This window comes from Anolis carolinensis, chromosome 2, assembly GCF_035594765.1.
Source record: "Anolis carolinensis isolate JA03-04 chromosome 2, rAnoCar3.1.pri, whole genome shotgun sequence".
Classification (NCBI taxonomy): domain Eukaryota; kingdom Metazoa; phylum Chordata; class Lepidosauria; order Squamata; family Dactyloidae; genus Anolis; species Anolis carolinensis.
Window position 1 is genome coordinate 159,616,214 of NC_085842.1, and position 27,439 is coordinate 159,643,652.

The 27,439-nt window shown below is 42.7% G+C and overlaps 2 protein-coding genes across 3 annotated transcripts in view; one reads left to right on the top strand and one right to left on the bottom strand.

Moving 5' to 3' along the window:
• asic1 (acid sensing ion channel subunit 1) overlaps positions 1-27,439 on the top strand; it is a 248,702-nt gene that overhangs the window by 169,021 nt on the left and 52,242 nt on the right. Inside the window, exon 1 of one of the 2 annotated variants that reach the window (XM_008103967.3) lies at positions 8,919-10,861. The exons of the other annotated variant lie outside the window; for it this stretch is intronic. Coding sequence (XP_008102174.1) covers positions 10,202-10,861 — 660 coding nt within the window. The 5' untranslated portion in view covers positions 8,919-10,201. Of the gene's footprint in view, positions 1-8,918; positions 10,862-27,439 lie in introns of those variants that run through there. 2 annotated transcript variants of the gene reach the window in all.
• LOC134296319 (uncharacterized) lies at positions 139-6,061 on the bottom strand. The gene is made up of 2 exons (XM_062970951.1): positions 3,720-6,061; positions 139-508 (listed from the first exon to the last, which is right to left on the bottom strand). Exons 1-2 carry the CDS (start codon positions 5,334-5,336, stop codon positions 425-427), a joined length of 1,701 nt encoding a protein of 566 aa, XP_062827021.1. The 5' UTR covers positions 5,337-6,061; the 3' UTR covers positions 139-424.

Genomic DNA, 27,439 nt, shown 5'->3' on the forward strand with positions numbered 1-27,439 from the left:
TACAAAGAATCATAGAATCATACAGTTGGAAGAGACCTCATGGGCCATCCGGTCCAACCCCCTGCCAATAAGCAGGAAAATCTCATTCAAAGTGTCCTGCTCACTTCAAAGGATCAGTCTGAACGCAGATCAGAGATAGCTGCTCTCAAATCCAATCTTTATTGAAGAACACATGACTTTGGAAAAGTCAGGAATGACTCAATGTTTACATACAACTAATTTTATAACTTTTTATGCTACGTAACACCACACGTAAATATCATCATCAAGTCCCACCCCCAATATCACATTACTACCATTTTCACACACTAGACCAATTATAATTGTTTATACTTTCGGCCCCAAGTTCCCAGGCATATTCTATCTTCTTCTGCCAGGTGCTCCTGGGATTGTTTATGTTATGACTCCCAGTTACAGGGCTGAATTACCAAAGCCCTGTAACTGGGTTCCATGACATGGTGCCCTCCTTTTCTTCGTCCTCCTCTTCGGTTCTTCTTTCATCACAAGCCTGAAACAAAACAATAATTCTATGTGTCCATTTTGTCCAAAGTACCCATATATTTTTTCAGTAAGCTACGATGGAATACAGGGTGTATTTTCCCTAAACTTTTTGGCAATGCCAACTGGAAAGTCACCTCGTTGATAACACCCTGTATTCTAAATGGTCCAATATATTTAGGGCCCAATTTTTTCGAAGGTAGCCCCAGTTTGATGTTTTGGGTACTTAGCCACACTAAATCTCCTTTCTCCAATTTATCACCTTCCACCCTCTTTCTGTCTGCGAATACTTTATACTTTTTATGTGCTTCTTTTAAGGATGCAGTCACTTGACTCCAGCATTCCATCATTTGCGCTTTCCATTTCCCTGCTTCTGTTCCCTCATTCTCTGTCCATCTCGGCAGCTGGGGCAGAGGCTGTATTTCATACCCGTAAACTACTTCAAAGGGGGTTTTATTTGTTGCTGAATGTATAGTCGAATTAAAAGCTAGTTCTGCAAAAGCCAACCACCGAGACCAGTCATTTTGTCTCATGTTAGAGTACATTCGAAGGAACTGCCCAAGTGTCTGCTGAGTACGTTCTACCGCCCCATTTGTCATGGGGTGAAAAGCAGAACTTAAACTCCTTTCTGCTCCTAGCATTTCCAGGAATTTTTCCCAAAATTTTGCTGTGAATTGTACTCCTCTGTCACTGACCACTCTACTGGGACATCCATGCAGTTTGTAAATGTGGTTTATGTACAATTCAGCTAGTTTCTCGGCTGATGGTAGTTTCGTCAGTGCTATAAAGTGGGCCTGTTTAGAAAACAGGTCCAAAACTGTCCAAATATAACGATGTCCTTTGCTAACCGGTAGTTCCCCCACAAAGTCCATAGCTACACATTCCCAAGGTCTGGTAGGTTCTGCTACTGTTTGTAATAATCCCATTGGCTTCCCTCCTCTCGATTTATTTCTGGCACAATCATCACATTGAACAACATAATTTTTTATGTCCTTCCTCATCCCTGGCCACCAGCAATGTTTTGCTATTGCTTTTGTTGTTTTTGTAATTCCTGTATGACCAGCGCTCTGGTTGTTGTGAAAACGATGCAAAATCTTGATCCTTAATGTTGCTGGGATATACAGTTTCTTGTTCACAAACCAAAATCCCCCCTTCTGCTCCCCCTGTTCTGCATTGGATGCGATCCACTGGTCTCCTTCATAAGACTGTTTCAGCTCGTTTCCCCAATTATCTTTTCCGTCGAGTTCAACCATAGCAGTGTTCTCCTTTTGGGTTTGTGCTCTTGTTCTGACAGCTAAGCCCCATTGTTTGTCAGAGAATATTGTTCCCTCTTTTGCTGTGGGTATTCCTTCGTGTTGAGGCATGCGTGAAAGAGCATCTGCCAAGACATTCTGCTTCCCTTGAAAAAACTTTAATTGGAAATCGAACCTGCTGAAGTATTGTGCCCATCTAATCTGTTTGGGGGACAATTTTCGAGGGGACTTTAAATACTGGAGGTTCTTATGGTCAGACCAAATTTCAAATGGGATTCCGCTTCCTTCGAGAAAGTGTCGCCAGCATTCTAAGGCTTTTAATATGGCTAGTGCCTCTTTTTCCCATATCGGCCAACATTTTTCAGTTTCGCTGAACTTCCGGGACAAATATCCACAGGGTTTTAAGTTCCCATTTTGATCCTTTTGCAATAGTACTGCCCCATACGCACAGTCTGAGGCATCGCAATGGATTATGAAAGGGCTCCTGATATCGGGGTGTTTTAGAATGGGTCCTTCTGTGAAGCATTCTTTTAGGGTTTCAAATGCCTTTTGGCATTCTGGCGTCCAACTTAGTTTGGCGCCAGGAGCTTTTACTTTTGCTGTCTCTCCTTTCCCTTTTGTTTTTAAAAGTTCAGTAAGGGGTGCGGTTATTTGCGCGAAGCCTTTTATGAAGGATCTATAAAAATTTGCAAACCCCAGAAACGATTGCAATTGCCTCCTTGTTTGAGGCACTCCCCATTCTTTTACATCTGATACTTTAGCTGGATCCATAGCTAACCCTTCTGGAGATATCCGATACCCCAGAAAGTCAATTTGAGTTTTATTAAATTCACATTTGGACAGTTTTGCGTACAGCTTTGCTTCTCTTAGTCTCTGCAAAACTTCCCGGACCAATTTCACGTGCTTTTCCTTATCTTCAGTCACAATCAAGATATCATCAAGAAATATGAATACCCCTCTGTACAACAATGGGTGCAGTATTTCATTTATAAGCTGCATAAAGCACCCGCCTCCATTTTTTAAACCGAAAGGTAAAATTTTATATTCAAAATGGCCGAATGCGCAGGAAAATGCAGTTTTCCAAGTATCTTCCGGTTTGATCCTTAATTTATGATATGCTTCAATTAAATCAAGTTTAGTAAATATGCTCCCTTTTTTCAATACGGTAATTAAATCCTTTACTAAGGGCATAGGGTATTTATTGTCCTTAGTAATTGCATTTAAATTTCGATAATCAATGCACAATCTTAGGGAGTTGTCTTTCTTTCTCCTGAATAACACTGGGGCCCCAAGAGGAGAATTGGATGGCTTAATGAAGCCCCGCGCCAGGTTTTTATCAATGTATTTCCTCAATTCCTCCTTCTCCTGCACAGACATGGGATACACTTTTGGTTTTGGTAAGTTTGCTCCGGGGGTTATTTCAATTTCTACTTCTATATTCCTTTTGGGAGGTAATTTACTTGCCTCTCTCTGATTGAACACATCCACAAAGTCTCTGTATTCAGGTGGCAATAGCAGTGGGTCTATTTCACCTTCTTCATCTCCCTCGTCCTCCTCTTCTGCAATCTTGCTTATCTCCCATTGCGTCTGCTGTTCTTTAAATGCTAGGCTCTTTCCTCTCCAATCTACTTCGGGATTTGCCTGTTCGAGCCATGGTATCCCTAATATTACGTGGTATGTGGCAATAGGGGCTATCACAAAGGATATTCTTCCTTCCCATTTGCCTATTTTACATGGGACCTCCCGTATTTCCTTTGTAGATACTTCCCCAGTAGCCACCGATCCGTCTAGCTGCGAAAACGCAATTGGGGAGTCAAGCGCCATCTGCTGGCATTTCAACGCTCCTGCTAACTCTGGAGTTATAATATTCCTGGAACAACCACAATCCACAAATGCCTTGCAGGTGGCCCGATTCTCTAGCCCCGATAGGCAGATTGGCACTACTATCATGCGTTTGTCCCGACTCACCAATTTTTCTGGAGATTCTGGGGCTTGCACCTCCTCCTCCGCACGCCTCCCGGTTGCTGGCTTGGGCTTTGAGGGTTTTGGCGGCTCCCCCTTCCGTGCCCAGCATTCTGCTGCTCGATGGCCCGTCTTCCCACATACAAAGCATCCCGGTTTAGGTTTGTTGTCGTCTCCTCTGGAGGGAATCCCCGGCCTCCCTCCGGGTCTTTCCTGCTTCCTCGTTTCTCCTCGACCTCTCGCCACCGGTCTTTGCTGGCCGCCGCTGCTCCTGAAGCGCTTTACTTGGGCCAGGGTGGATTCAACGCGCCCCGCTAGTTGAATCCATCCCTGGAGCGTTTCGGGGTCATCTCTGTGCGCTGCCCAGCTGAAAATCTCGGGGCGTAGTCCCTCTTTAAATAATTCCACTTTGGTCACTTCAGACCACTCTGGTACCCTTTCCGCGAGGTGGAGGAATTCTTCTGCGTACTCGGGCACTGTTTTGTCCCTCTGCTTTATTCCTCTAAGCTGGTCTCGAGCTCTCAATTGCTCTAGCCGGTCTCTGAACCGGTTTTCCAGTGCGGCGAGGAAGCGGGGCACTGACCTCAGGCATGGGTCCTGTCTGGCATGTAGTTGCACATACCAGCTGGCCGCTCCTCTCTTTAGTGTGTTGCCGATGGCCCGAACCCTGCTTGCTTCGGAGGGGAATGTGTGTGCATTGTCTTCCATGTATCCCCTGATGCTAATTAGAAAAAAGTTCAGTTCGGCTGATTCCCCTCCGTATTCTAGCTTGAGATCTTCCCTTCTTGGCATCCATTCAGCGGCCCGTTGATGCTGTCTGGGAGGCATGGGGAAGGGTTGCATCGGGTTTCCTTGGATCACGCCGCGCCCCACTCCGGTGGTCATTCTGCGCGGCTCCCGAAATCCTGCCGCCGCTGTCGGCCCTTCCCCCCATCCGCATACTGGCCTCGCTGTAGCCCCCGCATCTCGCCTTTCCCCGTCGTACGGCACATCCTCCTCCTCTTCCTGGATCTCCTGCTCCTCTCCGCCTTCGTCTGCTAATCCACTGGACCCGATCCCTGGCCCCAGTGGTCTTTCCACCCCGACGCCCATCCGGGGGGTTGGGAGCTCTGTTGGAGATGGCGGCCTCAGAGTTCCCAGAGCTCGCTGGCGCTCCACTTCGCGTGCCATTCTGTCTCTGAACTCCAGCTCCTGCCAATATTCCTCGTCTCCCTCGTCCCTTGCCGCCGCGGGACTCTGCGTTGAAGCTCGCTGTCCCCTCTGGCTCCAATCGCCTCCTTTGCTTGGCTCTCTCTCGGCGCCATATCGGATGTGCTCTTTTTGGAGATTCTCTTCCAATATTGGCACTATTCTCCCCACGGTATCCGACAGCCTGGATAAATGAGTTTCCAGGATGGATAACCGCAGGGCCACGGTCTCCGGCATGCTTCCTCCAGATCCCCAACTGGTTTCTGCCGCCGCCGGAACACCTCTTCCCCCTCTGGGAATCCTCTGGGTCACGCCGTCCGGCTTGGGGTACCCCGTAGAGGAAGCTATGGCTTGCAATGTCTCTTCTGCCAACGGCAGAGCTCCCAGCGGAGGCCCCTTTGCTCCGTCATGGCTTTGATCTCCTTCCCTGCTCATTATCACTTCACTGCAAATTTGCAGGAGGGTGAGGACTGGTTTCCTGACTTAATTGTCCTGCTCACTTCAAAGGATCAGTCTGAACGCAGATCAGAGATAGCTGCTCTCAAATCCAATCTTTATTGAAGAACACATGACTTTGGAAAAGTCAGGAATGACTCAATGTTTACATACAACTAATTTTATAACTTTTTATGCTACGTAACACCACACGTAAATATCATCATCAAGTCCCACCCCCAATATCACATTACTACCATTTTCACACACTAGACCAATTATAATTGTTTATACTTTCGGCCCCAAGTTCCCAGGCATATTCTATCTTCTTCTGCCAGGTGCTCCTGGGATTGTTTATGTTATGACTCCCAGTTACAGGGCTGAATTACCAAAGCCCTGTAACTGGGTTCCATGACACAAAGCACCCCCAACAGATGGCCATCCAGCCTCTGCTTATAACCCTCCAAAGAAGGAGCATCCACCACACTCTAGGACAGAGTTCCACTGCTGAATAGCTCTCACAAGAACACTGACCAATGTACATAATCAAAATATGCAATGTTATGAAACAATATTAAACTAACAACATTAAACTATCATTCCAAAGGCTTTAATTGAGAATTAAAAACCACAAAGGATGGGGTTGTTTACAAGTATTCAGGTGTATGGGGCAACAACTGAAAAATAACAAAGCCAAGCCAAGGAGAAGAAAACCCCGAGTTGAGTGACAAACCTAGAGTTCATAGAATGCAGATCCCAAGAAGCTTGTAAAAGAGAAATAAGGGCTGAAAGATGAGAGTGAGGTAGGTCATGTGGGGCTTTGAAAGTTAAAGTGAGAAGCTAGTACTGAGTCCTTAAAAGGCAGTCAATGGAGAGATTTTTTTCTGTGTCAGGAGCAACTTCAGAAACTGCAAGTCATTTTTGGTGTTGGCAAGGAAATTGTCCAGGGGACGCCCGGATATTTTTGATGTTTTTAACATCCTTGTGGAAGACTTGTCTCATGTCCCCGCATGGGGAGCTGGAGCTGACTAGAGGGAGCTCACCTGCTAACCCCGGATTTGAACCGCCAACCTGTTGGTCAGCAGTCTTGTCGGCACAAGGGTTTAACCGGGGGCTCCAATGAATAGATACCAAAAGTGGTGTAATGTGGATCGGTTCCTGCAGGCATGCGGCCTTAGTTGCACTTTAGGTAAGGCTCCTTTCTGTCTTTCCAAAGCCACTACACTACATCCAGCAGGTGGAGATCAAGAGTTTCCCAATAGACCCAGAAGTATGAAGGCAGCTCACAAACAGTTAAGCCCACAGAATGGAAGGAGCTCAGATTGTGCTGAGCTGGCAGTGACCGGGAAACATCAATTTCCCAAGCACTTCCCTCTGCCCCAAAAGGGCTGGCCACTGTGCATCTTCTCATCCCTCACCCTTTCTTTGGGTTGCGCAGGGGCAGCCAACTGCGGGGAAATTGCTTTGTGGCCACTGTTAATGGGCCGCCAAGTACCAGGGATCCAAACCACAGGGTACAGATACAGAGGAAGAGAAAAGTGCACAGTCCAGGGGGCCTGCTTTGAGAACCAAGCTATCTGCAAACAATGGCAAGGTTGTGAAATCTTTCTTTCCTGTCCTGATCCTGTCATTTTGCTGCCTGAGGCAGAAGACAAGATGGTATCCCTTTAAAATGCACTACTGAATCCTTATTCCAGTATTGAACTACTGAATCCTTATTTCAGTATTGGAGACAGGATTAGCATTCCCTGCCAAATTGGGTGGGGCAATAGCTTTGCCATCCAACTGAGAAGGGCATCATGAGCCTTCAGATGGAATTGCTGATAAGCTGTTCATTGATTGCCCCACCATTGCCCCATCAGCTGACCCTTAAGACAATCACCTCATTCAGCCTAATGGTAGGGCTGGCATTGTCAACTGCCAAATCTGCAGTAGCAATTGTTTTGGTGAAAAATCATCAAGTGCAGCTTGATCACCAGCCCTTGACTATTCTTATCTCCATGCCATGAAAACCTTCACCAACTGATTTCTGTGCAAATCAAGTTTCTGCTCAAGGCTTAAAGGCTGGGCAATTTTTTCCTGGTCAACTGCGAAGCCTAATCCACATGTTGGGTGTTACCATTTTATACTTTGCTATTAAGCAGATCAAAATATTTTACTTGAGGCCCTTGGATGCTTCACCAATCACAAAGTTGCCTGGCATTCACAGCTTCTGTAAGTGTAGTGTCATCCAACTGAAATCAGAAGAACCAGATGCATGTTTTGTCATGCTACTATTAACATTTAAAAAACAGATCTTCATTCATGTTCTCAGCACTCTCTGCATGTTTTTAGCACATCTAGTTCTCTCTTCTCCTCTTTCTCTCCAAGTATAGTGAGGAGATGCTTCCAAAATGCATCTTGGAGGGTACTCATATACTAGTGTATGCTTAAATTGAGTATACTTGGACTCTAAAACAATCACATGGGCTTGGAAGCCCTATGCCCACTCACCTCCTTTCCTAGCGCAGGAGGATAGAAATGAAGATTGCAATCAGAAGAGCACACGTAGCTGCTCACGGATGGCATTTAAATTCATCCCTTATGGTTAGGCTTTCAAAGGTTGACACCAGCTATTTCTTCTATGTCAATCCAGTGTTGTTAGCAGTTGATGAACTGAGGTACAATGCATTTTTGTGAAAGCAACCAGCATGAAGTTAACTTTCTGCAAATTGTGCTTGGGTGAATAAGATTCATTATTTGAGGCTCTTTCTAGGACACAAAGCCCTGGTATTCTCATGTCTGTGTAAATTCCATGTAACTAAGGTAAAGGTAAAGGTTTTCCCCTGACATGAAGTCTAGTCGTGTCTGACTCTGGGGGTTGGTGCTCATCTCCATTTCTAAACTGAAGAGTCAGCATTGTCCATAGACACCTCCAAGGTCATGTGGCCGGCATGACTGCATGGAGCTGCGTTACTTTCCCGCCAGAGCAGTACCAATTGATCTACTCATATCTGCTTGTTTTCAAACTGCTAGCTTGGCAGAAGCTGGGGTTAACAGCGGGAGCTCACCTCGCTCTCCAGATTTGAACCACCAACCTTTGGTCAGCAAGTTCAGCAACTAACTATGCAATTAAAACCCACAGAATCCCACATGCTCTCTGGTTTAGTAAATGGACATGAGATCAGTCCATATATTGGTTAAGGCATTAACCCATGACAAGTGATAGGCAACTTTTCCCCACTAGAAAGGTTGACCAACCAGGTTAGAAAACTCATTTTTGTTGCTTTAAGCTTTCTCAAAAAGAATGGCAAATTCTTTTTCATAAGTTTCAAGCAAAGTAGATCTTGAGAATGTTGTCTGTATAGTGTGGTTCTACTACACCACCATGCCAAAGAAATACATTATGATATCACCCCATGCCTTCCTCTGATTGGCTGCTTTAACATATGCATGGTTCACAGTATGGGACCATCAGGGAGAGTGGCATTCGAAACTTAGAACCCACAAGAGCATAAATATATTGCATATTGAAGAGGAATGTCATCAATTAGGTAATGATTAGTGATGGTATCTCAGCTCAGAGGTAAACTTTAAAAATTATCAGTTTGTACTGAAAATCACAATAGTGTAAAAATAAGCAGCCATGCATATGTCCAAAATGCCCTTATTTCCTTCAAAAAGTAACGGATTGCAGCAGACCACATCTGAATATTCACACAATGGCAAAGGCTAGGCAGGAGCAGATTATATCTGTGTACTCATAATGTCTTCTAATGTACTCATAATCTATCTCAGTTTGAACTACAAACATAATAAAGTTTGTTTGATCAAAGTCTGGCTTCATTACATGTTCAGGAATTATGACTGCATTAATTTACAAACCAAGCAATTCCCAGTTCCAGTGGCATCTGTACCCAAGGTGCTGAGCCATCTGGAGTCACAAACTATCTCAGTCAAAAGCCTCTAACGCTGCTTTGTTTCGTTTCTGTTTTTCTTTTTAACATCACTTTTCTTCTGTTTGGTTTAATCGCAAGGGGCCGCTTTGTTTGGAGGCTTCTACGTCCTCCCGTGGTAGATGCACATAGGAACAGCTGTGAGAGCCTGAAAGAGGCAGCACCACGCTGGGTACAGGAAATAATCTGGCACCAGCTTGGCCTGACCTGGCTTCTGCAGGCAGCAGGTTGTGAAGAGGAGCAGGGGCGGGAAGGAGAGATGCCTGCCCTTCCCTCGGCACCTCCCATAAACCCAACACAGATACCAAGGAAGCTGATGAATTATTAAGCAGGCCCGTCCTGGACGCCGGGGTCTGAGGTTTGCATCGCTGTAGGCTGTGTTCTAACACATCCCTGGCGTCCTCAGCCGGCACAGGCCAGCAAAAAGCTGCTCCGTACAGTCTGTCCACATAGTCACAACTTTTTAAAGCTGAGTACTGAAGAGCTGAATCTTCTGGACCCTGAGAGATGTTTCAAACCGCACGCTGGATTTGGAGAAGATTTGGTGTCCCAGGAGCTGCCTAGGAAAAGAAGCAACTCCATCCTATCACTTTTGATGGCTCGTTCTGTAACTTCACTTTGCTGCGCATCACTTTTCCAGACCCCATCTTATTTACTATTTGGATCCCTTTGGCATTTGCCTTGCTGTTCCTCTCTTTTTTGCGTGCTTTCTTCATGCACTACCTCTTTGCACCTTTCCTCCTCCCCATCCAACCCCACCCTGCCTTTCTTCTGGCACCAGCCCCATCTCTGCTCAGCCTTTTCTCAGTCCATCTCTGTCTGTTCTCTTCTCTCTTGGTTGGTCCACCTGTAATCTCCAGGACTGGGAAGTCCTTATGAACTGAGCCAGCTGAACAGGGAGGTCATTAAAAAGGACCTAGAAAAGGAAAGATGCCCATCCAGATATTCTGCACAATCTCCTTCTCTTCAAACAAAGAAAATCACACTGTTGTCAAGTGTGCAACTGGGTCTAACGGTGAGAAATTCCACTCTAACCAGCAAGAGCCAGAAGTCCTGGAGGAGGATTATGAAGAGGAAGAAGAGCTGGAGGAGGAAGAGGAAGGAGATGCTCCAAACCTGGTGGACTTTGCCAACAGTTGCACCTTGCATGGGGCCAACCATATCTTCATAGGAGAGGGCTTTGGGATGCGCCAGACACTCTGGGCAGGTGCATTCCTCATCTCGCTGTCCATCTTCCTCTCCCAGGTAGCTGGGCGCATATTCTTCTACTTTGAATATCACCACATAACACAACTGGATGAGATAGAGAGTTCCCAAATGATTTTTCCAGCAGTTACCTTCTGCAACATCAACCGCATCCGGGTGTCTCAACTGGCCTATGATGACTTGGTGTATATTTCACCCCTTGTGGGGTATGATGTGGGGGACTACTTGGAAGCAGGATTTCCCTTAGCCCAGCCCAGCCTTGAGGTCCCCGAGGAGCCTCTCAACCTGTATAACTTTTATGACCGCAACAGCCACCAGCTGGAGGACATGATGCTGGCCTGTAAATACCGTGGGGAGGCCTGTAGGCCTGATGACTTTACTGTGGTGAGTGTCTCTTCCATCCATTGTAATGCTAGTCATAGCTGATAATGTCAGAATATGCTTACTCTGTTATTCAGAGAAATGGGAATTTGCTTATTCTCCTGTTGGCAAAACAACGGGTGCCAATGTTGTGCAGTGGTTAGAGGCTGGACTGGGATGTGAGACATCTGGATTTGAGTCTAGAGGCTGGATGGTCATCTGTCGGGGGTGCTTTGAATGTGATTTTCCTGCTTCTTGGCAGGAGGTTGGATGGCCCACGAAGTCTCTTCCAACTCTGTGATTGTATGAGTCCCCATGGAGCTATGAAACTCAGCAGGTGACCTTGCTCTAGTATCTCCTCCACCTGAAGTTGACTCACATCACAGCATTGTTGTGAAGATGCGTGGGGAGAAGAAAAACTATATGTGTTGCCTTGGGTTATAAACACAACTAAGCAACTAAGGGAGGTTATAAATACAACTAAGCAATTCATAATAAATATACAATAAGTTATTAGAATGTTCCTTAATTAATAATACTTCTACTATGAAATCATGAATATTGTTTTGAGATCGCCACAACTCTTTCTCAGGCTAGTTTTCAAGTGACATCACAAGTTGAGGTGAAGAAGGGAGAAAACCGTTTCTTAAGAAAAAGTGCACCAAGTCAGCAGTTTGAGGTGTCCTATGACTTTAGCAGTCCTGACATTATTTTATGTATGTGTGTGTGCCTTCAAGTTACTTGTTGCCTCCTAGTAACCCAATACATTCCAAAGGGTTTTGTTAGAGAAATTGGTTTTGCTTGGACTTTCCTCTGAAATATTGCCTACAATGCTTGGCAGATGCCTATCCAAGTACTACCCAGGGCTAACTCTGTTTAGAATCTAAGATCAGATAGGATCTGGCACCTGAGGGTATTGACGCAGATTCCTTCTTCTGTCCTTACGGGGGAGCTTAATTTTAAGTAGTATACTAGGAACACAGCCAATGCATTCTAAATCAGGGGGCATGACATAGGAAAGTAGGTAACCATTTACCCAAAATCAAATCCTTTTTTAATCTTAACATTTTCCCATGGTGCATTATGTTTCATTATCTATTTATCATCCTCAGACAAGAGGAGATTGGTGTGCTGAAATGTCTCCTTCAGTAAAAATATTAAAGGTACAGGAACCCAATTTTAAACAAATATGCCAGGAATATCTTGTATCCAAAGGACTGTTTTAACATACGTTGTATAGTAAGAATAACTTGTACTCAAATATGCATCTCCTCAGAAGTGAGCATTATTACATTACATAAGATTCCAATATTCCTAATTGGCACTAGAAATGCATATTCTAGGGATTTGGGAATAAATACATTATATTTACAACCAGATGTGCCTCAAGATATGATTCCCTGCTTGTAGATCTAATAGTAGTAGTAGTAGTAGTTGTTGTTGTTGTAGCAGTAATAATAATAATAGTACGACTGATCATCCCATCTTTCTACTACTCTGTGGAAATACCTTCTTCCAAACACAGCTTTAGATCTATCCCTTGAGCTGTAGGAAAGAGGGAATTTCAGCCCGTGTAGATTGTCATGCTGGATGTACAGCAGCCTTGTCTTATTTTTAATGGTCTTAATTATCCTCCCACCCTTTTGTGCCTAGCTATTTCCTTTGTGGGGCGAGGTCCTGCATTGCATGCCAGTGCAGCTCATCAAACTCAAAGTAAATGTTTTCCCCTTTACCCAAGTGACCTGTCTCCCAAGTCCTCCATAAGATCATCCTCTGTTCTGCTTTGATAAGACCAAATTGGCAAAAGGTGTAAGCACTTCCTGGGAGTAATGGCTTAGGGAGCTGAGTATGTTTAGCAGAGAGAAGGAGAGGTTAAACCGTGACACGATAGCCATGTTTCATTATTTGAAAGAAAGAAAGTAAGCTTTTTCTCTCCTGTTCTTGAAGGTAGGACACAAAACAATGGATTCAAACTAAAGGAAAAGAAATTCCTTCTAAACATTAGGAAGACCTCCGTGATTATAAGAGCAGTGGAATATGCTGTCTCAGAATGTGGTAGAGAGTCTATTTTTGTAGGTTTTAAAGTAAAAACTGAATGGCCATCTGTCTAGAGTGCTTTTATTGTATTGTCTTACATGGCAAGGTGTTGGACTGGATGGCCCATGTGATCATCCAACTCTATGATTCCATGATCTGCTTTCAAGGCAACAGCCTCTGAATTGGTACAATTGATCCATTCAGTTGTTGCCCACACATATTGAGAACCAAAATGGCTTTGAGCCTAGACGTGTAAAAAAAAGATAACTCATCTTTTCAAATACACTCGCATGAGAGACATCTATGCCCATCTTCTGATCCCGGCATAAGCAATGTGCTTGAGAGGGTTTTCCTTGTAATAAATGACTTGTGTTGTGTTGTAAAGCAAAATAGCCATCTTGATGGAGAAGCTTTGTACCATCATATGCGCTGGAAAGAAAATGTAATATCTATGGTAATCACTTAAAAGCAGGAGAGTAAATTGACAAATAAATACATAAATTGGATTGACAGGCCAAGTTGTGTCTACTGAGGTTTCCTATGGGAAATTGGCTATTAAAGACGTAGGAGGTGAGCCAGTTTTCAAAGTTAATGGCGCATTTTCTGAACAAGGGAAATGTAGTAGCATTTCTGCACAGCACGTAGTTATTAACGCAAAGGTGCTCTGTTTCTACCCAAGCGTACACATAACCCATAGGTTAGCCCTCTGTGCTCATGACGTAAAGAGCCTGCCCTCAGTGAAGGAAGGAGGCTCCATTGGTCCTATCTTGTCTGAGGACCAGACCAAAAACATGAAGTATGCAACTACATATAATTGTCATGTGCAGGTCTATGTAATTTGTTGTGGAAACAGATGTGAGGGGCTACAGTTATACTTTACAGTGGGCAGTCCAGGAACGGTTGTATGGTTATCTTCTGTTTGAGGGTCTTCCTCTCCAATTGCTTTGAAGGGCTGGTGGCCACAGTTTGATTCAGAGTGTAAGCGCTATAATGGAGGAGAGATTGTGAAGCTGCTCATTAGGAATGCTGGTCACTGGACCGTTCTCTCCCACACATTGTTGTTGTGGTAGTGATGGTCCTTCAATATGTTGTTGACTATAAGTACTCTAAGATGTATCTATCACAGGATTTTCTTGGCAAGATTTGTTCAGATGTTTAGCATTGCCTTCCTCAGGCTGAAAGAGTGTGACCAAGGTGCCCCAATCTGGTTTTATGATTCAATTCCTAGTCTCCAGAGTCATTGTCAAATGTTCAAACCATACCACCACATGGTTCTCTCACTATCATTAGTGAGTGTACTTATTTTTCATTTGTCTTATTTTTTTCAAAATCTGTGGCATTTTGGTGATGCTCATTTGCTCACTCACTCGCTCTGTCTTTCTCTGGAAGTGGGATAAGTGACAACCTTAGAAGGGAGTTTAACTCCTTTTATTCCAGCTGAAACACAGCGCCTCCTCCCACACTTCTGGAGATTATATCATCGTTGGTGCAAATAGAAGCATCTCTGGAAACACAAATAGCATCTTTGAAAATGTTTCTTGTTCTTGTTTGCACCTTCTCATCCTCCTGCACTTTCCTGAAGCTGCTTTATGTCCCAGCAGCTGCTATTTACAGAACTAAGAAAATTATTTTTCAGTTAATTTCCCTACCTCCTTTCCTCCGGAGCCACTAGGTGCAAGAAGTTGACCAGTTCTGGTGGCTTCACTGTGCTCATTTGTGGGTTTTTTTGTTTGTTTGCTTGTTTTTAGCTAGAATGAATTTGTTTAAATTTCTAAGCTACCTTCAGTCTCAGTCCTGAAAAAATTGAGGATCTATTTCTACTTCTTTTTCCTCTTTCTCCTCTTCTTCTTCAGTGTCTGACCACAGGGCACTAGTTTCTGAGTGGAAGCTAGAGCAGCCCATCTGAAAAGCAGGACATAAGGTCATTGTATGTTCTGATTGCTTGAATCAGAGCTTAGAAGTGTTGTTTTGTTTACTACAGTTCAGAGGGATCTCCATCCAGCATAGCCAGATTGGTTGAGAGAGTCTGAAAGTTGTAGTCCATAAAACTAATGTTGAGAGAAGCACACAAATTTCATTCCCAGCCTGGTCATCATGCTTTTCTTATTGAGACAGATTCCAGTCTCAAAACTGAAAAAGTTGGCTTTGGATACTTCACAAGCAAGAAAGGAACTTTCATTGAGTTCCCCTTTCCTCTGTTGCCACTCTCTTTGTTTCAGGACCAAGTTTTAGAAAATAAGCTCTGACTATGTGTTGTCGAAGGCTTTCATGGCCGGGATCACAGGGTTGTTGTATGTTTTCCGGGCTGGCCATGTTCTAGAAGTATTCTCTCCTGACGTTAGATGTGGGCGAAACGTCAGGAGAGAATACTTCTAGAACATGGCCATACAGCCCGGAAAACATACAACAACCAAGCTCTGACTAGTTTCTGGGTTCTTCACCACTTAGCACAGTGGTTCTCAACCAGTGAGTCCCCAGATGTTTTGGCCTTCAACTCCTAGAAATCCTAGCAGCTGGTAAACTGGCTGGGATTTCTGGGAGTTATAGGCCAAAGCACCTGGCGACCCACAGGTTGAGAACCACTGACTTAGCATAAGGTTACTTATCAGCAAAATTGTTCGTTTTCTTGTTAGCATTTGCTGTTTCTTTTTCACAAGTTTGCAAAAACCACCAGCAGTTTCAAAGGGCTGAGAGAAGACAGCCTGTTTCCTCTCACATGCTTTGCACTACAATTCCTGAACAGCATGGTGACAGATCAAGCATTATGGTCTAGAATAATGCTTTGGATTTCAACTCCCAGAAGCTACAGTCACTTTGGCCAGTGATCAGAGATTCTGGGAGCAAAACAGCAAGTTCAGCAGCTAGCAGTTTAACCCACTGAGCCATCGGGGGCCTTCATAGAGTGGTTCCTAAACTTTGGTCCTCCAAGGGGTTTGGATTTCAGCTCCCAGAATTGCAAACTGTTGGTCTAGCCGGGTGAGGCTTCTGTAAGCTGAGCTTCAAAACACTAAGAGGATCAATGTGTTGAGGGCCACTGTTTTAAATTGTCAATAGAATTAAAAGCCATTTTAAAACTTGGCAAACCAATTGTTATATTCTAACTTCTCCATGTGAAATATGTATGTGTGTGTTTGTTTTTATTTTGTGAGCCACCATGAGTCTTAAGTCTGGGCAAAGGGGCAGCTGAGGAAGATCATCCCTATCATCACCATCCTCCCTCTCAGCTGGCATGTGTCTTCCTGGCTCACCAGAAGAATTCTAGCAAGAGTGAACTACTATAGCTTAGTGGTCTAGTGTGTAATTTGTGTGCGTAAAACACCATGTGTTCAGTTTCTGGCATCCCCAGATAGGAGTGGAGATGGTTCTTCTCTGCTTTTAGAGACAATCTTCTGAAGACCTTTCAGGAGCACTCCTCTTTTTTTCTTAAAACCCGTCTGGCCTAAAAATGAAGAACCAAAAAAAAATTAAGGCACCTGGACAGCAGACCCGGCAGGCAGGCACACAAGTCACCTAGCCATAGTCTTTTAATAAAGTTCAGTTTGTAGACTGCAGTCATGATGTAGAAAGGTGCTGGATTACAAAAGGTATTATCAAATAGCTTACAGTTAGCAAAAGTAAGAAAATGACTGTGTTTCCTTTTGTCTCTAGTATTACTGTAGTTTGGATACTTGCTGTATAAGGCATGCCTTAAGTTTTATTTGGTTACAACACCCATTGCCAGCTGCTGGAAGGGGATTGTGGAAGGGCACGAGTTTGAGAAAAGTTGTTCAACATGATATAAAAATCACCAGAAGGCAAGAGAACCCAAAACAGCTTGGTACTATAGCCTCTGGAAAGGCAAAATTGATCTTCTTCCTCTACCTTTGAAGATTCTGTTTTTCTTACCTATTGCTTCTCCAGAGACCTCAGAAAAAATTATTTTAAGAAGTCACTGAAACCCTCAGCCAACATGGCCAGTAATGTTTCCAAGCTCTGCTTTTCCAGCAGTGTTAAATAGAGGTGCTATCAGGGCAAAAAGATTTTGGGGATGAAAGCCTAGGGTGAACAGTCAAAATGGATCCCCAACACAGTTGGACTGGTTCAACACATTTGAAGGAATCTGCTAAGATTAGAGCCAAAATGTATCTAACTATTCCTCTAGTCCGAAGCTAGCCTTCATATAATAGGTTAGCTTAGGTCATTTCTGTCTCCATGGTCCCTTTAACAAAGAGTCGCATGCTCACGCCAGCAGAGCTGAAACTCAAGCTGGTTGATCAATATCTCAGAGAGTCCTCTTTCCTCTACCCTGACAAGGACAGCAAAGGTGACACTAATATCTTCACCATGCAGGCTGCAAGGCTAAACTTTCCTATAGAACAGTGATTTTTGGCCTACAACTCCCAGAAATCCAGTTTGCCATCTGTTAGGATTTCTGGGAATTGAAGGCCAAAAACATCTGGGGACCCCAGGTTGAGAACCACTGCTATAGAACAATGATGGGAATCCTCCAGATGTTGTGGCCCTCCACATCCAGCAGCCTTAACTGGCAGGTGCATGGATGAGAAATACTGGGGATTGCATTTGCAGGGCTTCATGACCTCACTCGGATATTGTGCCTTCTTTTAGCTAATCATTTATGTCATTTCACACATTCGTGATGTGCAACATGTCTCTCAGATGCTTGAAGAACTTGTAAAAGAGGTCAGCTGTTTGAAAGAGAGTGGGCCATAAGAAGTCTAATCCTCAGGCCACAGCCAGTGACACTGATTGGAGCATCGGACTGGGACAAGAAAGACTTGAATTTCAATCCCTCAATCAACCATGAAGCTCATAAAGCAATTGTAAGCCTTCCTCCCACAAGTATCTCTGCCTGTGAAACTAAAATATGTTCAAGGCTTCTGTCCATACACTGTATCCAATTGTTAGTTTCATCTATAACTCATCTTTCTTCCAGGCTGGTTTCGGCAGCACATATGACTTCCTTCCTCACCCTGTATATCAAAGTAGATCAATCTAAGAGAAAGTGGGGCACCGTCTACACTGTAATATAATCCAGATTATCAAAGCAGATAATCGATCTTGAACTGGATTATATGAGTCGGAGTATGCCTGAAGTCAGCATTTCCTTCAGGGCCCAGGCTTTAGCACAGCAGGTTAATCACCAAGCTGAAATAAATCTTGCCAACCAGAAGGTTGAGAGTTTGAAGCCCGGGTCAGGGTGAGCTCCTGACCTTTAGCCCAGCTTCTGCCTACCTAGCGGTTTGAAAAAATGTGAGTAGATAAATAGGTACTGCATTAAAGTGGGGAGGTATTTAGGCTTGGCATATTGATCAGAAAAAGAAGGAAGTTTACGAGCAAAGAAAGCTCGGACTGGGAGATGGAGCGACAGCACCCCCCCAGTGTCTGGAATCGAGCACAGCCTCCAAAGATGCCAAAAGATGGGAAAGCCTATGTATCCCTCTTTCTGTTGTCTGTCTTGTCATTGTTATAGTCGGCATTGAATGTTTGCCATATACGTGTTCTGTGATCCGCCCTGAGTCCCCTTCGGAGTGAGAAGGGTAGAATATAAATAAATAAATAAACAGCATTAATTCTACTGTGTAGATTCACACCAAGAAAAGGATGATCAAGGGACAAAGTGCATGGGCACAAATGTTGGTTTAATATTGTGTTATATACAGTTTGGAAAGGCCCATTCCGTCTCAGCTTGAACTGCCTCCCAAGTCTATTGTGAGAATAAAGTGGGAGGACTGTGAACATTAACCTGAGGCCACATCTACACTACCTCATAATCCAGATTATCAAAACAGACAATCCACATTATCTGCTTTGAAGTGGATTATATGAGTCTACACTGTCATATAATCCAGTTTAAAACAGATAATCTAGATTTTATATGGCAGTGTAGATGTGGCCTGAGTCTCATATTATGAAGGCACACAATCCAGGACAGAAGATAACTCGAAACATCACAGTCGTTTTAGTACAGGGATGGTACAACTATGGCACTCCAGATGATTTTGAATCATATCTCCCATTATTTCTCATCATTGTATTGTAGAAGTTGTAGGCCAAAATATCTGAAAGATCTCATAGTTCCCCACCTCAGTTAGGGGAAGGTCTATCCTTCAACTATGCATTACGAAAGCTCACATACTGCTTTTTTAAAATGGCTTCTTGGGATTCATAAAGGGATTCTGCCTCCACTATTTCTCTCTTATTGTAAATCTCCATAAGAACCACTGTCCTCATATACCCAGGTCTTTCGTTTTTTATCCAAAGCCTTTCAATTCTTAAACTTATTCATGTTTGAGTTCCTCCATAGATTTCCTCAATAAAATAGAAGAATAGAATAGAATTTTGACATCATGTCAAAAGAAGAGAATGTTTCCTTGGTTATACCAGGATCATATTTATATATCCACATTCCTCAGTGTGAAGCTTTAGATATCATTGAAAGCACCTTAACTATTAAGGGAAAATGCTGGGACACATCCAACCCATTTATTTGTTATGACGCTGGCAGAGAGAGAACGCTCTACATAAGAAATGATTTGGGGAAGGGGGGGATCTTGGATATTTTTGTGGTTCTATAAATCTTCTGTACACCTTCTCTAGTCTGCCTCGCTGATCAGCATTGGGTGCCATCGCCCTCTTTCATGGTTCTGAATATAAATATATCGTAACGAGCTTTCTCAAGGGCAAAGTAAAGTCAGCTCTTTAAAAGCATTGACTAAAATTTGGGCACCTTATAAAAGATTGTAGACCATCAAAGGTCTTCCATTCCTTGCCCTCCTCCCTCTTGGCATTCGTCTGTAGACTAAATTGGGTGGAACTGTGGCTGATCCATCTCTTTCAAAACAAATTTGCCATAATAAAATAAAAAAGGGTTGTGAGGTCTGCTCTTAACAGCCAAGGAAAACTTTTTTTCTCTCTAATACAATTACATTTCCAATATTAGAGCTCTGTCAAGGAGCACAACTACCTCCAAGGAACAACTGAGACAAGGGAAAGCAGTCTGTGTTCCTTGTCACTCCATTTTCATGATCATAATCTTCATTTGTATCTTACCTTTTTCTCAGAAAAGCCTTTTTTTATTTCCAACCCTACAGGAGTCAGGAGTCATCCAGCTTTGCATTCATGCAGAGTATAAATACTTAATAAAGGCTGCAATGCATTTAGCAGTCATCATTTTCTCTTCCTATGAAACTTAAAAATGGTTTGTATTTAAGGAAAGGAGAGAAGAATAGTGACTGAATTTCAGTTGGTCAGATTTCTGGGCATCACCTCTCAAATTTCCCAGTCAAGATGGCCTATACTTCGAGTTGTAGATCAACACGATCTTTGAATCCAGGTTTGGGAACCATTGGCACAGAAGTCTACAAAATACCTCTCAGACTTTTATCATGCTAGAATCTCCAGCATTCTTGTGGGGAGGCCATGGCAAACAGTGACATAAAAACAATAGATGTGTAGATTCACAAAATCACCTCTCTTTTGCTGGACTCACAAATGGATTATTCTCCCTTTCTTCACACAATGGCCTAAATTCTGTTGTTAGTCTGACTAGGTAGACATACTGAACAAATTAGATTTCTATGCTGATTCACTATTCAAAAATGAATTTGAATGAATCTGCTGTGGTTGGGAATATCCAGCAGGATTCCAGCTTCTGTCTTCTACATACATTCATCTGCGACATTATTCCTTGGTTTTTGAGTTGGTCCTAGTGAACTTCAGCAATGTTAACAATGCATTTCCAAACCCTGCATCTGGATAATAAAAGACCAGGCCAACTCCACCTTTGTGAGATCCACAGGCCCTTTGGCCATCTCAAAACTCCATATAGCCCAGTGGTTCTCAATCTGGGGTCCCCAGATGTTTTTGGCCTTCAATTCCCAGAAATCCTAACAGCTGGTAAACTGGCTGGGAGTTCTGGGAGTTGTAGTCCAAAAACACTGTTTTTGGCAACATACTTTACATTAGATTTGGGTTAAAATGATAACTACAACTAGGAGACTTAGAGCAAATTTTCCCCATGTAAAAGGCTGAAGTTAAGTAGGTGTTTTTAACATTTTCTGCCACCATTTCTGACCCACCATTTCTGACCTCCTTTGCACCATAAAGGCAGAACAGGTTGCAGATCATAAAGTAATAAAAGAGCAACTTATACCAGATCACGCAAATAGAGTACAGTTGAAAAAACTGTTCAAGTGTTTGGGATTGCTAATCCCCGTAATCCCTGCTCAACACTGTCTTTGTGACATCGACTGTTGGCAGCTGTATAGAGATCCTCAGTTGCCCAGCCCTGGCCTAGAGCTGCATGGTTAGCCAGTGGTCTGTTAATTTCCGGGAGAACTGGGAAGTTGAAATCTTCACATATACCAGATCAAATATCTCACAAATAAGAGTGATAAATAGTCAGGCATAAATTACAAATACTATTAATTCCAGTCACTTCCATTGCATCCTTTTAATATTACATTTAAGACTGTCAGAGGGTGTTGGTGTATTTTAAACACCTGAGCATTTTTAGTGTGCTCAAGATCCACTTTTGATTTAGTTCAAAGGAAGAGAGAAGAAAATAAATATCTTCTTGCCTGATCTGCAGATGAAAGGATAAGCTTTCATCCTAGCACATCTTCCTTCTTCCTTACCAAAGACATTTCTATTACTGACTGGTTCAGGCCATGCCAGTGCCAGTGTTTTACCTTCCCTTTTGTCCCACTGAGTGCTCCCTGCCAGAGAAAACATATGGAGAAGAAAATTTTGCTTAAAATAGCTTTTGTGAAACCGTGTTTAGGCCTGACAGCTTCTGTGGGGCTTCTACCTTTGATCCAGAGTCAAGATGATAAATAGTGTTCCTTCTCCTTCTCCCCACTCCTCCTTTTTCTGATTCTCCTCAAACAATGTCTTTTTTACATGTAAACCTCAAATCTCAGGGTGGAAAACCTTTGGTCCCCTGAATTTTTGGACTTCAATTCCCAGAAGGCTTGGGCAGAATATCTCGTGATAATAAAGATTATAGGAATTATAGCTCAAAAACATCTGAAAACCCAAAGGTCTCCATCCCTGCTTTAGATGAGTACATGGATTTAAATTTGTTATTACTGTTATTATTGTTTCCAACCTATGGCAATCCTAAAGACAAATGTATCACAGAGTTTTCTTTATAAGATTTATCCAGAAGAGGTTTGCCATTCATGGCTTACCCAAGGTTGCCCAGTAGGTTTAATGGCTAAGCAAGGATTCAAACCCTAGTCTTCAGAGTCATAATCCAGTGCTCAAACCATAACGCCCCAATGGCTGGATTTAGATTAGAGCACCTCCAAGATCAGACCTCTGTCTCCACTTCTTGCTTCTCATGAGCTCCATCCTCAAGCTCTTAATCTAGTGGCAGAGTTTTTGTTTTAAAATTCGAGTACCATAGCTTTTGTGTATGTGTGTGTCAGGAGCAACTTGAGAAACTGTAAATCACGTCTGTACCATAGCTGGGTTATACTAATTTAATGCTATGTCACTGTGACACAGAATTGTATGGAATACAGTATTTAATGCTGTCATTCTCTGGTATGTGAGCCACAGAAACATCAATGTGTGTGCTTCCAAAAGTGGGAGAAAATACACAGCCAGGCATTCTTTATTCTGTACTTTGGAGTTGTTCTCTAAAGACTTCTTATTTTATATTACCATTCCCGTGGAGGTCCTGGAACTTCTCCTATGCTGCTGGTTTGATGCCCTCTGATGGCCATCATCAGTCTGTACACCCAATTTCAGACCTGTGTACACATGAAGTTTATTGCATCTTCTACAGAGATGAAGCCTATTGAACCTTGAATATTGTTCAGATATTTAAGAGCTACTATCATCAGCAAAACAACCTAGTTAAACAACTTGTCAGCAATAAGCCATAATTACTGTACTTTCACAATTACATGCTGTTAATGTTTCAGTAAGTAAAGCGTGTAAAACAAGGACCTTACAAGGGAGGCCATGCAGAAATCGTTGATCGCTGGAAGGGAGGAGCTGAAGCCCTCCCGATCGCCAACTCCAAAGAGCCTGCCCATGCACACACAGACATCCAATCAGGAATAGTTGCCGCCACATATATATAACATATGCCATGCACACTTCATGGCCCATTTAATACACACACACACACACACACACACACACACACACACACACACACACACACACACACATATATATATATATATATATATATATATATATATATATATATATATATGTATTATGGTGTATTTATCTCATTAATTTTGAGAAAGGGTCTATGTTTCATACATACATTCACAGATAAGAGATGGGGTGGCATAAGGGGAGAGATTCCCCTCCTCCACTTACTAGCAAGCCCAAGAGAATTCCCACCCCACCCCCTTGGCCATCTGCTCAGTTCCTTCTTTTTCTCTCTTTCTCTTTTCCTTCTTTCTCCCCCTTCCCCTTTCTAGCAGCTTGGATGGGGGTGTGAAAGATACATGGTTGTTTCTTGACTGGTTGTGATGTGGGTGGGTATGGGTGTGCATGAGAGTGTGTGGCGGCAGGCCTCTCAAGCTGTTGCTGCGCACTCTCACCTCGGGGCTAGGAATTGAAGAGAGTGTGAAACCCAGGGCTTGGGAAATATGACCTAGGCTTCCATGGGGTGGTCAGTGTGATTCCAGGTTTCTTTTCTACACAAGTAGGTTCTCTACTCTCATAAATACAGATGTACAAACACATAACACCTTCTGTCTTCTGACCGTACAGATTCAGACTGTGATCATTTTCACTTAAGCTAATGAGATGTGGAAATGCCCTCCAGTGTTTCAAAGATGACACATATAGCCAAGCAATATCAGAGTCAAGATAGCAAGTTATTAATGAGGAAGAACAAAAGCTAGAACAGATTGCAGCAGTTTGCTCCTTTTTTTAATCTATTAGAGAAGACAAGTTTCCCCTCTTCTCAGTCCTCCCCCTAACTGAGTTAATGGAGCACAAATTAACATAATAATAATAGGCCACCCTACTGGGATCTGCGCGTATCATCCGAAAATACATCACACAGTCCTAAACGCAAAGATACTGTGGGACTTCTGAATCCAGACTGACAAAGTTCTGGAACACAACACACCAGACATCACAGTTGTGGAAAAGAAAAAGGTTTGGATCATTGATGTTGCCATCCCAGGTGACAGTCACATTGATGAAAAACAACAGGAAAAACTCAGCCGCTATTAGGACCTCAAGATTGAACTTCAAAGACTCTGGCAGAAACCAGTGCAGGTGGTCCCGGTGGTGATGGGCACATTGGGTGCCATGCCAAAAGATCTCAGCCGGCATTTGGAAACAATAGACATTGACAAAATCACGATCTGCCAACTGCAAAAGGCCACCCTACTGGGATCTGCATGCATCATCCAAAAATACATCACAGTCCTAGACACTGGGGAAGTGTTCGACTTGTGATTTTGTGATACGAAATCCAACATATCTATCTTGTTTGCTGTGTCATACAATAATAATAATAATAATAATAATAATAATAATAATAATAATAATAATAATAATAATAATAAAAAATAACTTTATTTGTATCCCGTCCCATCTCCCCCCTGGGGAATCGGGACGGCTCACAACAAAAATGGCAGCATTCGATACCAAAAGTACATCATAAATAAACCAAATAATTAATATAACACAAGTAAAGAAGGTAAATAATAAGTCAGTAAAACACAAACAAGTAAACATTTTGTGCAAATATTTAAAACTTCTGCATTTTGAACTAAGTTTTCAACACCTTAAATAAACAAGGGGAAGAAATGAGATTAGGAGACAGAAATCAGGACATTTTAGAAGCAGCTGCACAATGTGGAATGACAGAGGATTAATTGGGATTGATTGCCCATTAGAGGTGTACATTATAGAATTGCTGTTCGTTTTGTGTAATTTCATTCATGTGGTCTCATTTTCGTATTCGTGTCCCGTTAATGAAAATGGGCCGTCTATACGACACAAATTTTTGTCAGGTTTACAAAAAAACCTAAAAATTTCGGACCATTGGCTGTAATGGGAGGGCTTCCGAGGTCCACCCCCCCCCCCCCCGGCTCGGTTTTTGTGATAGAGGGGTGAAAATCGCCATACATGGAGGGCATTTTGACCCCTTTTAGCCCACCAACTTTTAAAAGGTTTGGGTCTTCCCCAGAGTGTTGTTGTTGTTGTTGTTGTTATAAAGATCCATTGATCCACATCGGATGTAATTGGAAGGCACTGCTCTTCCAGGCTCAGCTTAGGGTGCCAGAATAACTGTTGTTCTTAATATTAATATAAATATTATCATCAAGGCCCATGGATCCACATCGGATGTTATTGGGAAGCACTGCTCTCCCAGGCTCAGCTTAGGGTGCCAGAATAACTATCAATAGTTATATTAATATTATTATTAACACCCATTGGTACACATCAGCTGTAATGGGAAAGCAGCCCTCTGTCAGTACCTGCTTATTGTTTACGCGGCCGAAATGAAATGAAAACGAAAGCAAGCATGATTGCGCAGCTTTTTTTATGTGCCGCCTCTTGTTTCCTACGAAAATGAGGTCATTCGTTATGTGTAGACGAACAGTTGAAACAAAACGATAGAACGAAAGAAACGAAGGAAACATTTTCACGCACATCTCTATTGCCCATGCCATATTGGGACAGTTGGAGGGTCCTGAGCACACAACTCCCTCAATGCTTGTTGCTTAATGTATCAATTGGTCCAGACATTATCTATCACCCAGCAATTCTACATAACAAATTAGTGAAAAGGCCCTGTGTGTAAAATAGCATCAAATCCTGGAAAAGTCAGACTGTAGTGACAGCTTTCTGGTTACTTTACTCTCTCTGCTGACACTTCCCCAAGAACCCAGCATGGATCCAGTACCTGAATTCTGTATTTTCCCCAGTGCACAGCCAGGCTATGGGTTTTTCCCAACATGAAAGGATTCAAAATTACATGGCTTTGAGGGTTAGAAACCATCACAGAAAAAGTCTTAATGGCTATATCACAGTACTGCAAAACTGAAAATAAAAGCTAATGTGTTACTCATACAGTGAGGTCCTTGAGGTTTAGTTCCCAGACCCCAAAATCCATGGATACTGAAGTCCCATTATACATAATGGTGTAGAAAAATAGTGTCTCTTATATAAATTAGCAAAATTTGTTTGTTTGTTTGTATTTTTAAAAAATATTTTCAATCCATGGATGGTTGAATCTATGGATACAAAAACTGTAGATATGAAAGATTATATTAAATGTGACTTCATTCCACAGTTATTTTCTAAAACATAACAAGTTGCCGGTCATTCCATTGCTTGTAATGCACAATTTTTGATTTCTGAATTGGAACCCCTGTACCTTTAACAGTTGTGGCATAGAAGGGATTTCAAGAAGAGTTATAGTCCAAAGGTATAACTTTTCCAAATTCCTTCTTGGTGTCCTGTGTTCAAAGAGATTGATTTTCCTTTATTTATCAGTTCACTGATCCTTTGGCAAGGTAAACTGTTTACAAACTCAGTGGCCACTTGGTGGCAGCATCACTGTGTAAATCCAGCACAACATTAGAAAGAAAGAAAAAAATCTGGTTATCTGAGGTGAAGGAGTGTAAAGAAAAATTCTGGTTTAGTAGTGTTGTTATTGTTGTTAGTATTATTATTTTGTATTATGTTTCCCTCAATACTAGAAACAAAACGTCTTTTATTAGAGGGACAGCATTTATATTTGTTTAATTTGTGTCCAGTTTTCATATCAAGGAGCCCCTGATGGTGCAGTGGATTAAACTGCTGAGCTGCTGAACTTGCTGACCGAAAGGTCAGTGGTTAGAATCTCGGGAGTGGGGTGAGCTCCTGCTGTTAGCCCCAGCTTCTTCCAACCTAGCAGTTTGAAAACATGCAAATGTGAGTAGATCAATAGGTACCACTCTGGTGGGAAGGTAACGGCGCTCTATGTAGTCATGCTGGCCACATGACCTTGGAGGCGTCTATAGACAACGCCGGCTCTTCAGGTTAGAAATGGAGATGAGCACCTACCCCCAGAGTCAGACAAGACTAGACTCAATGTCAAGGGAAAACCTTTACCTTTTTCATATCAAGTGTTGCTCAACGTAGTTAATAATAGCTATATTACTATATTAAAATATTTTATTATTATTAAAATTAGCAATTAGGTCATTCTTATTTTCTGAAGACATAGTTTTAGTCAGCAATTTGGTTCTTATTCACTTTTCAGGCAAAAGAGAGAGAAAACACATTCTGGTGATGTGAGCCAAAGCTGCACCAGAGTAAATTCCACATTCTGCCCTCCCTTTAAATAAAGAAGAGTTCTGTCCAGAGTTCTGAAGAGGGGTGGGCCATTTCTGTTGCTCTAGGAGGCAGTTCCCACCCTGTATTCTTAGCACAGGTTCCACCAGCTCATAATGCACTCTAAAGTGAAAGACACTCTTGGTTTCAATACTATTGCTAAATAAAGAGTGTGGTGCTGTGAGTCCTGTCTTAAAGGTAAACTGCTCTTCTTGAAGTTTGAAGGATTGACCTGTGGGTCTCTCGAGCTAC

What these genes read in the sequence shown, in the direction of transcription:
- LOC134296319 (XM_062970951.1), bottom strand. Translation starts at nt 5,336, where the DNA reads ATGAGCAGGGAAGGAGATCAAAGCCATGACGGAGCAAAGGGGCCTCCG. An exon ending in CAGAATCTCCAGAAAAATTG is followed by an intron (nt 509 to 3,719) that starts GTGAGTCGGGAC and finishes GTTTTGTTTCAG; the next exon opens with GCTTGTGATGAAAGAAGAAC.